General features: G+C 49.7%; 4 protein-coding genes across 4 annotated transcripts; 1 reads left to right on the plus strand and 3 right to left on the minus strand.

Annotated features, from left to right (window-relative positions):
• Nucleotides 1–156: 156 nt before the first annotated feature.
• EDB91DRAFT_34005 (uncharacterized protein) lies at nt 157–1,552 on the minus strand. Its single transcript, XM_041326924.1, has 5 exons — nt 1,426–1,552; nt 1,277–1,372; nt 1,027–1,224; nt 887–973; nt 157–838 (listed from the first exon to the last, which is right to left on the minus strand). Exons 1-5 carry the CDS (start codon nt 1,513–1,515, stop codon nt 263–265), a joined length of 1,047 nt encoding a protein of 348 aa, XP_041184580.1. The 5' UTR covers nt 1,516–1,552; the 3' UTR covers nt 157–262.
• A 1,537-nt stretch (nt 1,553–3,089) lies between these two features.
• Nucleotides 3,090–6,825, minus strand: EDB91DRAFT_1233490 (kinesin heavy chain; the record flags this gene model as incomplete). Its single annotated transcript, XM_041321106.1, has 14 exons — nt 3,090–3,256; nt 3,313–3,499; nt 3,561–3,701; nt 3,757–3,918; nt 3,973–4,122; nt 4,180–4,244; nt 4,297–4,561; nt 4,616–5,509; nt 5,587–5,816; nt 5,868–6,011; nt 6,070–6,226; nt 6,279–6,352; nt 6,532–6,713; nt 6,791–6,825. The coding sequence occupies 14 exons, from the start codon at nt 6,823–6,825 to the stop codon at nt 3,090–3,092; spliced, it is 2,853 nt and encodes a 950-aa protein (XP_041184581.1).
• Nucleotides 6,826–6,980: 155 nt separating this feature from the next.
• Nucleotides 6,981–7,831, minus strand: EDB91DRAFT_1213537 (transcription elongation factor Elf1 like-domain-containing protein). Its single transcript, XM_041320778.1, has 3 exons — nt 7,720–7,831; nt 7,544–7,669; nt 6,981–7,485 (listed from the first exon to the last, which is right to left on the minus strand). The coding sequence occupies exons 1-3, from the start codon at nt 7,778–7,780 to the stop codon at nt 7,340–7,342; spliced, it is 333 nt and encodes a 110-aa protein (XP_041184582.1). The 5' UTR covers nt 7,781–7,831; the 3' UTR covers nt 6,981–7,339.
• Nucleotides 7,823–11,929, plus strand: EDB91DRAFT_34321 (P-loop containing nucleoside triphosphate hydrolase protein). The gene is made up of 8 exons (XM_041326944.1): nt 7,823–8,483; nt 8,534–9,172; nt 9,229–9,866; nt 9,922–10,337; nt 10,388–10,840; nt 10,892–11,024; nt 11,075–11,226; nt 11,287–11,929. Exons 1-8 carry the CDS (start codon nt 7,969–7,971, stop codon nt 11,836–11,838), a joined length of 3,498 nt encoding a protein of 1,165 aa, XP_041184583.1. The 5' UTR covers nt 7,823–7,968; the 3' UTR covers nt 11,839–11,929.
• Nucleotides 11,930–11,931: the final 2 nt, after the last annotated feature.

Here is an 11,931-nt window from a genome sequence, read left to right on the forward strand (position 1 = left end):
TATATGAGATCATGGTGGGGCACAAAATGGTTTGGGAAGCCACCTGTTGTTGCATACCATACTAGGGTTGAAGAATTAACGGCGCACTAGGTACAATCTGACGCAAAAACGCACCTGTTTTTTGTCGGGCATACCGCCAGCGGGCGCGGCAGTGGTGAGCTGAGGAGTAGGCATGGGAGAGAGCGGAGGCATGGTTGGATACATTATTGGCTGATGCGCAGGATAGTAATATTGTGAGGGGGTTCGCGCAGAGGCTGAGTAGTCAGTAGTACATGTTGGACTGTTGACCAGTGGGAGCATTAGGGTGTAGCGCCTGTGGTGATACGCCAGGGTATATGCTTGCCGTGGAGGTATTATTCATGCCAGCGGATGAGGGATAGATTGAAGGGTCCGTCTGAGTGCTGTATCCATATCCATAATCCATGTAATGATCGCGTGTTGCGCCATTGGTATAATAAGACGAATAATCGGCCTGAGGGTAACTACCATACGGGGGACGTCCTTGAACCATCGGTGGGGGTGGGCGAACCTGGGGAACTGCGGGAGAATGGGAAGCAACACCGTTGGACGGTGAAGAGGCAGACTGTTGGCGGTATTGCCCACTGACGTGATCGTCCTCGACTGCCATCCCTCTCAAACCCAGAGACAATTCGTTCTCGACAACTGAAGACACCTGTATGGAGTCGAAACCAGCATTTTGACCGCCGAAGGCAGACGATCCATAGCCCGATGCATTTGAAGAAGCCGCATATCTATTTGAGACTCCAGTTTCCTTTCCGAGAGCATTGTCGAACCTCTGCGGAGAGAACTGTCCGGCCTTTGCCGAAGAACGATCGTCCTTCAAAGATCGTTTAGCACGCCAGTCAGATTCGTTAGGAACACATACAATTCTAGGTCCCGACAACGCCGCTGCTTGGGCTGCGGTTGCTTGTCTTTGCCGAGCATGATGCAGCGACAGCGGGGAATTAGCGTCCTATTGAATGTTCAATGACATACAGACGAAACATCGTGAAAGAATTAACTGACCAACTGCGAGAACTCTTTCTTTTGAGGACTTCCGCTGAGTTCATCCCAGCTCCCACTGGACGGTCTTGGGGCGCTCCAGTTCTCTCCCAGATTTCCACGGTAACCGCTCTCCGCCTGTGATGGTGAGAGGTCGGTCACACTGGCTGCGGAGGATATTGACGCGTTCCTTTTGGACGCTGGTGTCGTTGATCCCCACACCTAAATGACATCACGTAAATACAAACACAGCTTCGCAGAATGTTCCGCCCACCTGCCAACCTGAGTTGAGGCCCTTGAGTGCGGCGCTTCCGCCCATCCCGACGCCAAACATATTATTCGCTGTTGTCGGAGTCAAGTTTCTCTGCGACTGTGACTTGCAGTATGGTAAGAATGATTCATGTTAGAAAGTTGACGCCATACGTTATTCGGAGATGCTGAAGGAGAGTGTCCAGACGAGCGCGTTGAGGAGCCAGATGGCTTCCGAGAAGTGTCTCCGGGATGAGTTGACATGACAGACTGCGGCAGAAAAAAAAATGATTTGCGCACTAGGTCCGGAAGTCAAAGGGATGATGGGGAAAGAACCGAGCTGGTACTCACAGAAGAAGCAAAAAAACAGCGAAGAGCAGATTATAGAGTTTTAAGTGGGTGTGCAAACGAATTAGCTGAAAAAGGCGAGTAGCAGTCAGTTATGCAATGAAACACGTTTCAACGCAGTTAAAAGTAAAAAGTCGGAACGGAGAACGGGAGAACGCGTCTGTATGAGTCGCAAGTGCAGAAGAATTGTCGTAAATGGGCCACGATGTGAGCCAGTAGGACATGACGCGTGCGCGTGAATCAAGGCAAGCGCGGATCAAAAGACTTACCAAAGGATATACGGAAGAGATGCAGCTGCTACAATGGTGAGTCCCACTGACTTCAAACCCCAGGTAGATGAAGAGGAAAGAGAAAGACACGTCCCTGATTAGTGGTCAGGCGCGCGTACAGGGAAGAAGACGAAAAACGAACAATCGAGATGCGTTCAGGGATAGTTTATTTCTGCCACGACTAATACTGAAGGGGTATTCAGTCGGCTGCAACTTGGTGATTTTGATTCCGTTAATACGGGAAAATGGCTCCGTTCGGCCCTGCACAGCTGTAAGCCTTCATTCCTGCCTGTTTATCCAAAATTCTTGGACAATTTCGCGCGGTTCATGGCCGAAAAGTCGCGATATTGGCGCGGCAGGATCCCTATAGAATCCCCCCTCATAATGGAGCATTTACACACAGCCATCGCAGGTCCCCGCTCATTCGCCTATTCCCGATGAAATTTTTTTGGATCGAATTCAACGGCACCGTCGCAAGTTCTGATTCTTCTCGACTTCCTTTGTCAATCATCCTGCTTCTTGCGAAAGAAGCATCCGAACATGTCCCCTTCCGCTCACCCGACTTCCCCGAAGGCCATAGCTTGTCCTCCACAACCACCATCGGCTCCGTTCCAAACGGGCCACGGCAGGCGGCAAGAATAAGTAGTCCTCCTTCCTGCAGTGGATGCAGGGTGGTATGAGGCGGTACTATAAACACAGAGGTGATAGTATTAACACAGATCGACTTGGTGACGATCAGCTGCAAGGGCAGTTCGATTGAATGTTGAAGCCAAGCATATGTATGACACATCACCGCCCATGTGGGTGCTAGGACATTTTTTTCATCCGGTTCAGATACCTGCCCAGGGACAGCCACCTGACACCATTGAGCCAGAATAGTATAGATGTACATAGCTTTTCATGTACTTACTTACAACTTTAGGTCAGCCAGATGGCTAGTGTCCATCGACAGAGAATGCATTAAAACGATGAGATGATAGATGCGATGTAAAAAGAAAAGATACGAAACAGTCGGGGTATCGAAAACAACCAATAGAAAGCGTCTAACTCCCCCGAGGATTGAAGAACCATGATGCACGCTTCGCTGCAAACGATCCGTTAGCATCTCGACTCTCAGGAAAACAATGACCTAATCGATGGAACTAACCTCCGCTGTCGGCATCGCGAACGTAAGGTTGAACGCCAAGTAAGTAATCATCCCAAGCACGATTGATTGAAGACTTACGATCCGTCTTCGTTCTGGATGCGAGCCAAAGGGTTTGCCGAGGGCGCACCGCCCGAAACCGATGTAGGGGTGGCAGCAGAACCAACCACTGGCATAGAACCCCCACCACCGCGCAGTGGTTTGGCGATTCGTCCAAAGCTTAGTGTGCTTGATGTCTTTTGGGCTACACATACTGGAGGTGAGATAGCATCAACGCAAAGATGTCGTTACCCAGCCTACCACGTGCTTGCTCCAGTCGCTCTTTAACTGATTGGAGCTGTGTTTCAAACTTCTGGTTTTGGATAGCTAAGCGACGGTCAGCGTCCTGCAGCAAAGTTTCTAAATTCTGTATCCGCTCATTTCGCGCGAGCAATTTTCGTTCAGCAATTCCGGCCTCCTTTTTCAACGCCGAGTTCTGGTCGACGAGCTGTGAGAGTAATTGAGTTTGTAAAATACAAAACTTGGGGTAAAATATAATATAGACTCACCTGTTTCTGGACTAACGTTAATTGCTCCAGGTTCCGCTCCAGGAAAGCCATCTTCTTCTGCTGTGCTTTGCTATTGCTGTTCCGAATAACGTTGTTGTACTGCTCCTTGATCTCATCCAATTGGATCTCAAGCTCAACCACCTAGCACGTGTATGATAAGTAGGGAGATAAGAGAAGCTTCTTGTCTAGAACAAACCTTCTCGCAGCGATTTTGCAGATCCCGTACGAGGGATTTCTTGACACCATCAAACTCTGCCAACTGGACGTTAATTGCCTTCCGTGTTCGCTCGAGGTCCTGTGCGCTCTCTGCCAGATTCTTCCCACCCTCGATGCCCGCGGAAGTCACTGCAAACGCACGCTGCACAAAGGAAGACTTAGCTCACAGCTAGTATTGAAAGGGGAAATATCGTACCTTGAGCTCTTCGTTCACGCTCTTCAGGCTGTCGATGGACGCATTGAGGGTGCGAATCTCGGTTGTCTTCAATTCCAATTGCTGCTTGAGATCAACCACCTCGTTGATATTTGCATCACGTTTGGCTGCATATTGCACCTCGAGCTTGTTCTGCATAACAGACTGCATTCAACGGACACAGTTATTCGCGATGCATGTATGACTCACCTTGAACTCAGCCATGGACTCCACGATATCGGCATTGCTTGTCTCCTCATCATGGACGGTTTTCTCTGTTTAAAAAAGGTCGTAACGTTTGGATACCCCGAACGTTTTACCACTCACCGAGAAGTTCTTCATAATCTGCTTCTAGCGCTTGGAATCGAGCCTCAAGCTCATCTCTGCGGCGAGCAATCATTTCATTCTCTTCTTGGCTTTGTCTGAGGCGATCGACCGTCTCGCGTACAAGCGAATGACTTTCTGTGAGCTGCCTCCTTGCCGCAACAACGTCATCGACGCTCAATGTCAAGAGAGCGCCTGCAGTGTCGATAGTATCAAGCTTAGCAAGAAGCTGACGAAGTTGCTCGTCTTTCTCGGAGAATGTGCCTTGCTGTGAACGGGTAACAAATGAACGGTGTGGACTTTCGAAGTAATCAAAACATACGGCATCGAATTTAGCCATCATCAAGGCCATTTTCTCCTGCTTGCGCTTCTCCTTGTCCTCCGCCGATGCATCTCTCTGAGTCGAGCGTAGGTCGGTGATGACTTTCTTGAGTTCCTCGAGCTCGCTCTTCGCATCCTGATTCTGCTCCTTCAGGATGTCTATGGTTATGATGCCCTCCTTGTTGTCGTAATCCAGACGCTCTACTTGCAGGCGGAGCTCGTTGAGTTGAGTAGACATCGATTTGTTCTCCTTCGAAGCCGCTGCCTCCTGCTCCTTGAGGTATGCCAACTCTTCGCGAAGTTCCTTGGCAAGCTTCTCTGCGGCATTCAATACGCTCTCTTTCTCTGCAAGTTGGTCGCTGAACTCGTTCTCTCTCCTGAGGAATTCTTCCCGTTCGTCCTTGTCCAAGCCCACAACCGTCGGTGTCTGCGGTCGACTATCGATCATCTCTGATCGGAGACCCTCCAATACAGGGTTCACGGGAGTCATGCTTCTGGTAGTGGAAAGCGTCGGGGATGATGTTGCTCTCTTTGCTGCCGCAGCGCCAGTGCTCGGCTTGTCAGCGGAAGCCCATTCGCTCGGTTCGACATGGCCACCAGCACGCCAAATGGCAAGCTCTGCTTCTAATGATTGGATATATGCCAGATGTCTGGTGTTCGCAAGTTGAGCTTTTGACAGAAGGCCCTTGAGTTCTAATGGAGAGAGCTCCGCATTGACGCGAGCAGTGTTCTTGATTGATTTAGCTCGGATACCAAAACGGAGGGTTGACAGAGTTTCGGATTCGTTGTATTGTGAAGGCGAACAGTTGATGATCAACGTCGTACGCGAGTTACCACCAAGAGACTCTTGCAGTATACGGGTGAGTTTCGAGTCGCGATACGGGATATGTTTGACCTGGGAGTTCAAGTTAATCACGATGAATGCCGGTACAGAAAAGGAAGAAGAATCTCATTGTATGCGCCATTACGTACCTTTGAGTCTGTTAGAGCATTAATGACCATGCCAAGAGCAGAGAGTGACTTGTTGATCTTCTTTGCTTCTTCCAGAGTTTGTCCCGAAGCACCTGTCTTTCCCACCTTCTCGGAACCGGCAAGGTCGACGAGGTACAAGTTGCCACTCTTCTGAGCCCCCGTTTCGGTATTGCGTTGCTGAATCGTGATAAGAAAAATCGAATGCGACCGCGAAGATTCAGCGTTCATGTCTGCCATCACGAACGACTTAGTTAATACCACGATGTAGGGGAGACACTTACTGGTCGAAGTGACGACTCTAGCAGCCCCTCCCTGTCTCATTATCTCGTAGACCTCACGAGCACTGCTAACGTAGTAGTCCGAAAGGTTCTTTACATACACGCCTCTTGACTTTTCCTCGTGCACCTGGAGGTTGTCATTTTGGGCTAACAGAAGGAAGGGGATTTCATCACTGGATTCACATGGAAGAGCTCAAGATCTTACGGGCAAGCAGGTCACGTATGCGTTCAAGGTAGATCTCCAAGTATGAGACCTTGACCACATATTCAAGATGAGAGTCTGATTCCACAATTGATTTGAAAATCTGCTCCGTGATGCGGGGTATAATTCCCTTGAGTTCTGATGAGTCAATATCCGCACCCTAAAGAGCAGAAATCAGATGTAGAACTCGAAATTATTTGAATTTGACATGCCATCATGGTGAATGTCTTTCCACTACCAGTCTGCCCATATGCGAAGACTGTGCCATTGTAGCCATCCAGGACATCTGATTACCGTATTAGCATCAACCTCCTTCCGAGAGATATTGTAATGATGTATGCAACGCGTTCGACAACACAAGATGGAATTGCCTTCTCTCACCTTTTACAATGCTGTATTAGGAGGTGATCTGGTAAGGCACACAATAACGATGCGTGGTTCTCGGAGCCACTCACTCTTTAACACCGTAATCGAATACTTCGTGCTGTTTCGTGCCCATCGGAAATACTCTGTCGAACGTGAATCCATCCTTCTCTGGACCAGAAACGGCCTGCGAGTTCTTCATCTGCACGGTCTGGAGATTCTCATCGAAGGCGACTACGATATCGCCGCCCTCTCTCAGTTCGAGAGCATTTGGCGGCCGAAACCTATTCAGTCGCGTCAGTACGCGATAAGAGACACTTCGTGCATCTCGATTGAATCTCGAAGCCAGGTTAGCACGCACCGACAAACAACCTTAATGTTGGTCGAGGACGCCATGATGAACGATGCGTCTAAGAAAGAAAGAAAGTCTAGGGCGCCTGTGCAGCCCGCAGTGCGGTATCAACGAATGGTTCGACGTCTAAGAAATGGTTGTAGAGGCGTGCCCGGGTACTAAGTAGGTCGTGACAGTCAAAGAAAGGACAAAAACACGTGTTCTATTTCGGGCAAAGCATTTGCGTCTACCAAGTACTTACTTACTTACTACCTAGTAGGCTTTCAAGGTTCACAAGCCCAAATTCTTCCCCCTGTAACTCTTCGCATCTTGACAACAGCAGGTTTGTATACGGTGCTAGAAACTTGGGTATTACCTGCTCAGAATCAACCCTGGAATCCCGAGTCTCCATCTTAATCCTGGTCACTTCACAAATCGAATTCAGGTGCGTCACACGAGCTTATTATAAGGCCGACTGCACCGGCGAAACTCTACGATTACAGCCTGTCTTACGATTGCTATTGTACAGTGTGAGGAAAAAAAACATAAAATAGTTACAAGTCCCGAGTGCAGTCTAGATCAATCATCATCACTCCCGACGGATGGTGGTGCCGGCGCTGGTCTACTTGATGAGGCAGCTGGTCTTCGAGTGCCGTGATCTTCTTTCTGCGCTGCATCGGCAGCGTCGATCCATTCTGAATAGATGTCTACAGGCTCGGTCAAGTCTGTTGAGGTAAACGATCGTCAGGAGGTAGAAATTCGTGCAATCCGATTGGTACGCACGATTAACCTTGCTCTGGTAACGTTGGTCGCATACTCTACACACCAACTGGGCGATGCCCTCTTTTCTGTCGACTCTAACTGTCACGGACCTGTCATGATGACAGAACAAACAAGTGAAGGCGGTATCTATTGAACAATTTAGCTGTGACAAACGGATAAAAAGCCATCTAACGCACCTAATGGTTCCCTCCTCCTTGCTGCAGCTGGTTTTCTAGAGGATTTCTTGCGTTTTCCCATGACTGCTCAAGCGGAAGAGTCACTTGGACTGGAATGAAATATATTCCTAGCTATGATTCCCACGAATGCACGTGATCCAGACGCGTCCACCGGAATCAACCACCAGTTGATTCTCGACGCGTTTTGTGCCTTCTTGACAGAAACACACCACAACCCAAGTCCTCCCGCCGTTGTCGACGACATACGCAATGGCTGCGAGACGACTACCCACGTCCCGCTCGAGGACTAATCCTGCGGCACCGACGATTAACACAAAATCTCAATCGTCCATGTCAAAACCGAAGTCGGTTATGTCTACAATCACGTCACCGACTATAGAAGAGCACCCAGAGCACACACTCGCAATCTCGTCCTCCTTGAAGGGTTCCAAGTCCCATGGCCAGGATGTCTCAGAGACTCACATCCAGGTTGCCATTCGCTGTCGCAGACGATCCGATCGCGAAATCCAGGAGAATTCCCCCATCATTGTCAGTTCCAACGGGGCAAAGAGCCAGGAAGTCACCATCGAGACCTCCGCACCAGTATCCAGTCTAGGTGTGGTCACATTACCGCCTACACGAACATATCCCTTCGATCTCGTCTTTGGCCCCGAAGCGGACCAAGCAATGATCTATCATGATGTTGTTAGCCCCATGCTAGACGAAGTGCTCATGGGGTACAACTGTACTCTATTTGCGTACGGACAGACCGGAACTGGAAAGACGTTCGTCCCCTCCCTGATCATTCATTTCATCACTGTTGACTGGTTTACAGCTACACTATGCAAGGGGATCTGACGCCTACCCCGATGGGAAACCCATCCTCCCAGGCAGGCATGATACCAAGAGTACTCTTCCGATTATTCCATCAACTCGAGACATCTGCCACAGACTACAGTGTCAAAATATCCTTCGTCGAGCTCTACAACGAGGAGCTTCGAGACCTGCTCGCGAATGAACTGTCCGCTCCTGCAGGGTCGACACAGCCTATGGGAAAAGGTGGCCCTGCAGATAATCAAGTCGGCCTCAAGATCTTTGATGATGCCAGCAAGAAGGGTGTTTTCATTCAGGGCCTCGAAGAGATACCTGTCAAAGACGCTGCAGATGCACTTGCCCTCCTCACGAAAGGCAGCCATCGTCGGCAGATCGCCGCCACTAAATTCAATGACCACTCTAGTCGATCTCACTCCGTGTTCTCCATCACTATTCATATCAAGGAGACGTCAACCATGGGAGATGACCTCCTGAAGGTGGGGAAGTTTAACCTCGTTGATCTTGCAGGATCAGAGAACATAGGACGCTCCGGTGCAGAGAACAAGAGGGCTCGCGAAGCGGGCATGATTAATCAAAGCTTGCTCACTTTGGGCCGTGTCATAAACGCTCTCGTCGAGCGTTCAACCCATGTGCCTTATCGGTGAGTATATTCGCATCTTCGAGTTATCGAGCTATCATGACACGTTCGTCTTGTAGGGAATCGAAACTCACCCGCCTCTTACAAGACTCACTTGGAGGCCGTACCAAGACATGCATCATCGCAACCATCTCTCCTGCGCGTTCCAACATGGAAGAGACCCTCTCCACCCTTGACTATGCCATCCGCGCCAAGTCTATCCGCAACAAACCAGAGATCAATCAGCGGATGACACGAAATTCCTTGTTGAAAGAATATGTGGCCGAGATTGAGCGTCTCAAGGCCGACGTCCTGGCCGCACGCGAGAAGAACGGCATCTTCTTCTCTGAAGAGACCTGGAATCAGCTCACTACGGAACAGGAGCTTAAGCAGACAGAGATGGAGGAGGCTAAGAAGCAAGTGGAGATTGTGGAGAGTCAGTTAAGGAGCGTTCGGGAAGAGTTTGAGCAAAGTATCGCCATGTTGATGAAGACAGATGGGGAGTTGAAAGAGACGAAGGAGAAATTGAAAGAGACTGAGGGAGAGCTGGAAGTCAAGGAGAGCCAACTGAAGGTGGTGAAAGGAGCCTTCGAGGAGGAGGTTGTCGTGCGCCAGGCGTACCAGGTCAATGAAGAAAAGCTCGACGGAGTTGCGCTGGGGTTGAAGCAGGTTGCCGCTGAAAGCATCGACGACATTGGCGCGCTTTTCGAAAAACTCCGTATGTGTCACTCTCTCTTACTTTGCGAGTCTGTCAAACTAACGGTAATTGCTAGAGCGCAAGAACAAGACGTTCACATCGAATATCAAAGCTGTTTCCTCTCACGGAAGGTCTATCTCCTCCGAAGTGCAATCGCTCTCGACGAAACTTGAAGAGTTTATAAAGACTGCAGGGCACAGCACTCAGACATTGCGCGCAGAGGCAAAGCAGTTTCAGACAAAGGAGCTCGAAATCCTCACAAGCCACTCCGAGCGTATTGACCAGCAGCTCCAGCGCATTCAAGACTCCCTTCGGATCATCAACGCAAAGGACGATGTGTCTGCAGAAGCTCTTGCAGCTATGCAGAACGCAGTCAAGGAGTCGCAGGAAACAATGAAGAGCTCATTCAGTTCCTGGTCCGATGGCTTAAGAACCACGTCCCAAACGATGTGCAAGGAGTTGTGTGCTGCGAATCAGAGTAACTTCGCCTCGGTAAGTATTTGTCTACTCAAGTTTGAATCATCCAATTGACACGCATCCAGTTAGAGAATGCTTTGAAGACTATGGGGACACTCGTCGATTCCGCTGTCAGTCAAGCAATCGACTTTGTCAAGGCCGAAGAAGAATCGGCTTTGCAAGCAAAGACCCTTGTGGATGACATGTCAAGGGCGAAGATAGTGCATCTCCAGGCGCAAAATGCGCTTCTTGTTCAAATACTAGAAGCAGAGAAGGTGAAGTCTGCAAGAGCTAGCGATGAGCTTGTGCAGCGCGTGTCAGGCCTACTTGGGGACTTCGTTGCTTCCCGTGATCACGAACTGCGAGAAGCATTCGGCGCCGTAGCTAAAGGCAACGCCAAGAGCGAGGAGGAATTTGGCAAATTCGGTCAGCGTCATGAACGATTGATGAATGAGGCTACTGTCCGCGGCTCGGAAGCCATAACCTTGTTTGAGCGGAGAGGTACAGAAGGAAAGAGGACACGAGACGGTGCTCTTAAGGTCAGGGTTTTGGCTTGGTGAATTTGGACTTGCTGATCGCAACCTACCCAGACCGTCGGATCTGTCCAAGCAGCCTTCAAGGACGGTTTATTGGCCATGCATAACTCGGTGACAACAGCTACCACGACTTATACTGGTGAGCTGCAAAGACAAAGTCAGACCCTCCAGACCTCCTTTGGCGCAGGTAAGTGATCTTGTGTATCCGTCCAATATTTGGTTCTCATGTTCCTTGAGGTCTTGATCGTCACAACCGTGCCAAGAGAGCACGCATCGAGAGTACCAATGGCTTGATGACTGACGTACAAACCGAGTTTCGTCACCTCCAGCGAGGTGTTGCCTCCAGCTCAAGAAATGTTGAAGGCTTCAGTGGTCATGTGGTTTCGGAGGCGAGTAGAATTGTCATGATCCATGAGGCACTCTTGCTAAACGCCGCTGATCTCCTTCAGAGCACAAGCTTATCGGACACGATGGAAAAGCACAGCAATAATACGGCTTCGAGGCTCGCTTCGCTATACCAAACTGCCCGGGCACTGCTTGATCAAGGTACCCGTGAGGATGTCCCGACTGGAATGACACCCCGAAAACGTATATGGGAATACGTGGATCAGTGGGAGCTGACGCAGAGTCGAGATGCCATCCTTCAGTCACGGAGACAAGAAGAGCCAACGAGACACGTTTCCGAACCTCCCCCTTTGCAGCACCCGCAGTCTCCTGCAGAAAGCCTTTCAGAGCAAATGGAAGTCGAGTCGCTAGCTTCGTCGGATCTTCATGAGTGTGAACCACAAACTCCAGTCCCATCCTCACATCTTACAGTCTCGCTTTCATCATCTTTAACTTCCTCCACTGCCACCCTCACTGCAGTCCCAGTCGCGCCTTCTGTAATTCCCCAAGTCTTGAAGAAGCCTGCCACTCTGAAATCTGGACTGCCGACGATGGGGGCGTTAGTGGATAGACCGCCGAATACTCTTCGTCCGCGTGGGTCGAGAAGAATCCGATAGCATTGCGCATTGTATCATTATTTTATTATCCTTCAAATGTTCCAGTACTTAGAATGCATTCTTATTTATCATCAATATCAGACTTTCTTCAGT

This window comes from Suillus paluster, assembly GCF_016628075.1.
Source record: "Suillus paluster strain FC165 chromosome Unknown EDB91scaffold_1, whole genome shotgun sequence".
Taxonomy (NCBI): Eukaryota; Fungi; Basidiomycota; class Agaricomycetes; order Boletales; family Suillaceae; genus Suillus; species Suillus paluster.

Coding starts and splice junctions, on each gene's coding strand:
- EDB91DRAFT_34005 (XM_041326924.1), bottom strand. CDS start 1,515: ATGTCAACTCATCCCGGAGACACTTCTCGGAAGCCATCTGGCTCCTCA. Junction 1,373..1,425: donor CTTCAGCATCTCCGAATAAC/GTATGGCGTCAA, acceptor TGCAAGTCACAG/TCGCAGAGAAACTTGACTCC. Junction 974..1,026: donor AGAAAGAGTTCTCGCAGTTG/GTCAGTTAATTC, acceptor AACATTCAATAG/GACGCTAATTCCCCGCTGTC.
- EDB91DRAFT_1213537 (XM_041320778.1), bottom strand. CDS start 7,780: ATGGGAAAACGCAAGAAATCCTCTAGAAAACCAGCTGCAGCAAGGAGG. Junction 7,670..7,719: donor AAGGAGGAGGGAACCATTAG/GTGCGTTAGATG, acceptor ATTGTTCAATAG/ATACCGCCTTCACTTGTTTG. Junction 7,486..7,543: donor TTACCAGAGCAAGGTTAATC/GTGCGTACCAAT, acceptor TTACCTCAACAG/ACTTGACCGAGCCTGTAGAC.
- EDB91DRAFT_34321 (XM_041326944.1), top strand. CDS start 7,969: ATGGCTGCGAGACGACTACCCACGTCCCGCTCGAGGACTAATCCTGCG. Junction 10,338..10,387: donor ATCAGAGTAACTTCGCCTCG/GTAAGTATTTGT, acceptor ACACGCATCCAG/TTAGAGAATGCTTTGAAGAC. Junction 11,227..11,286: donor GTGGTCATGTGGTTTCGGAG/GCGAGTAGAATT, acceptor GATCTCCTTCAG/AGCACAAGCTTATCGGACAC.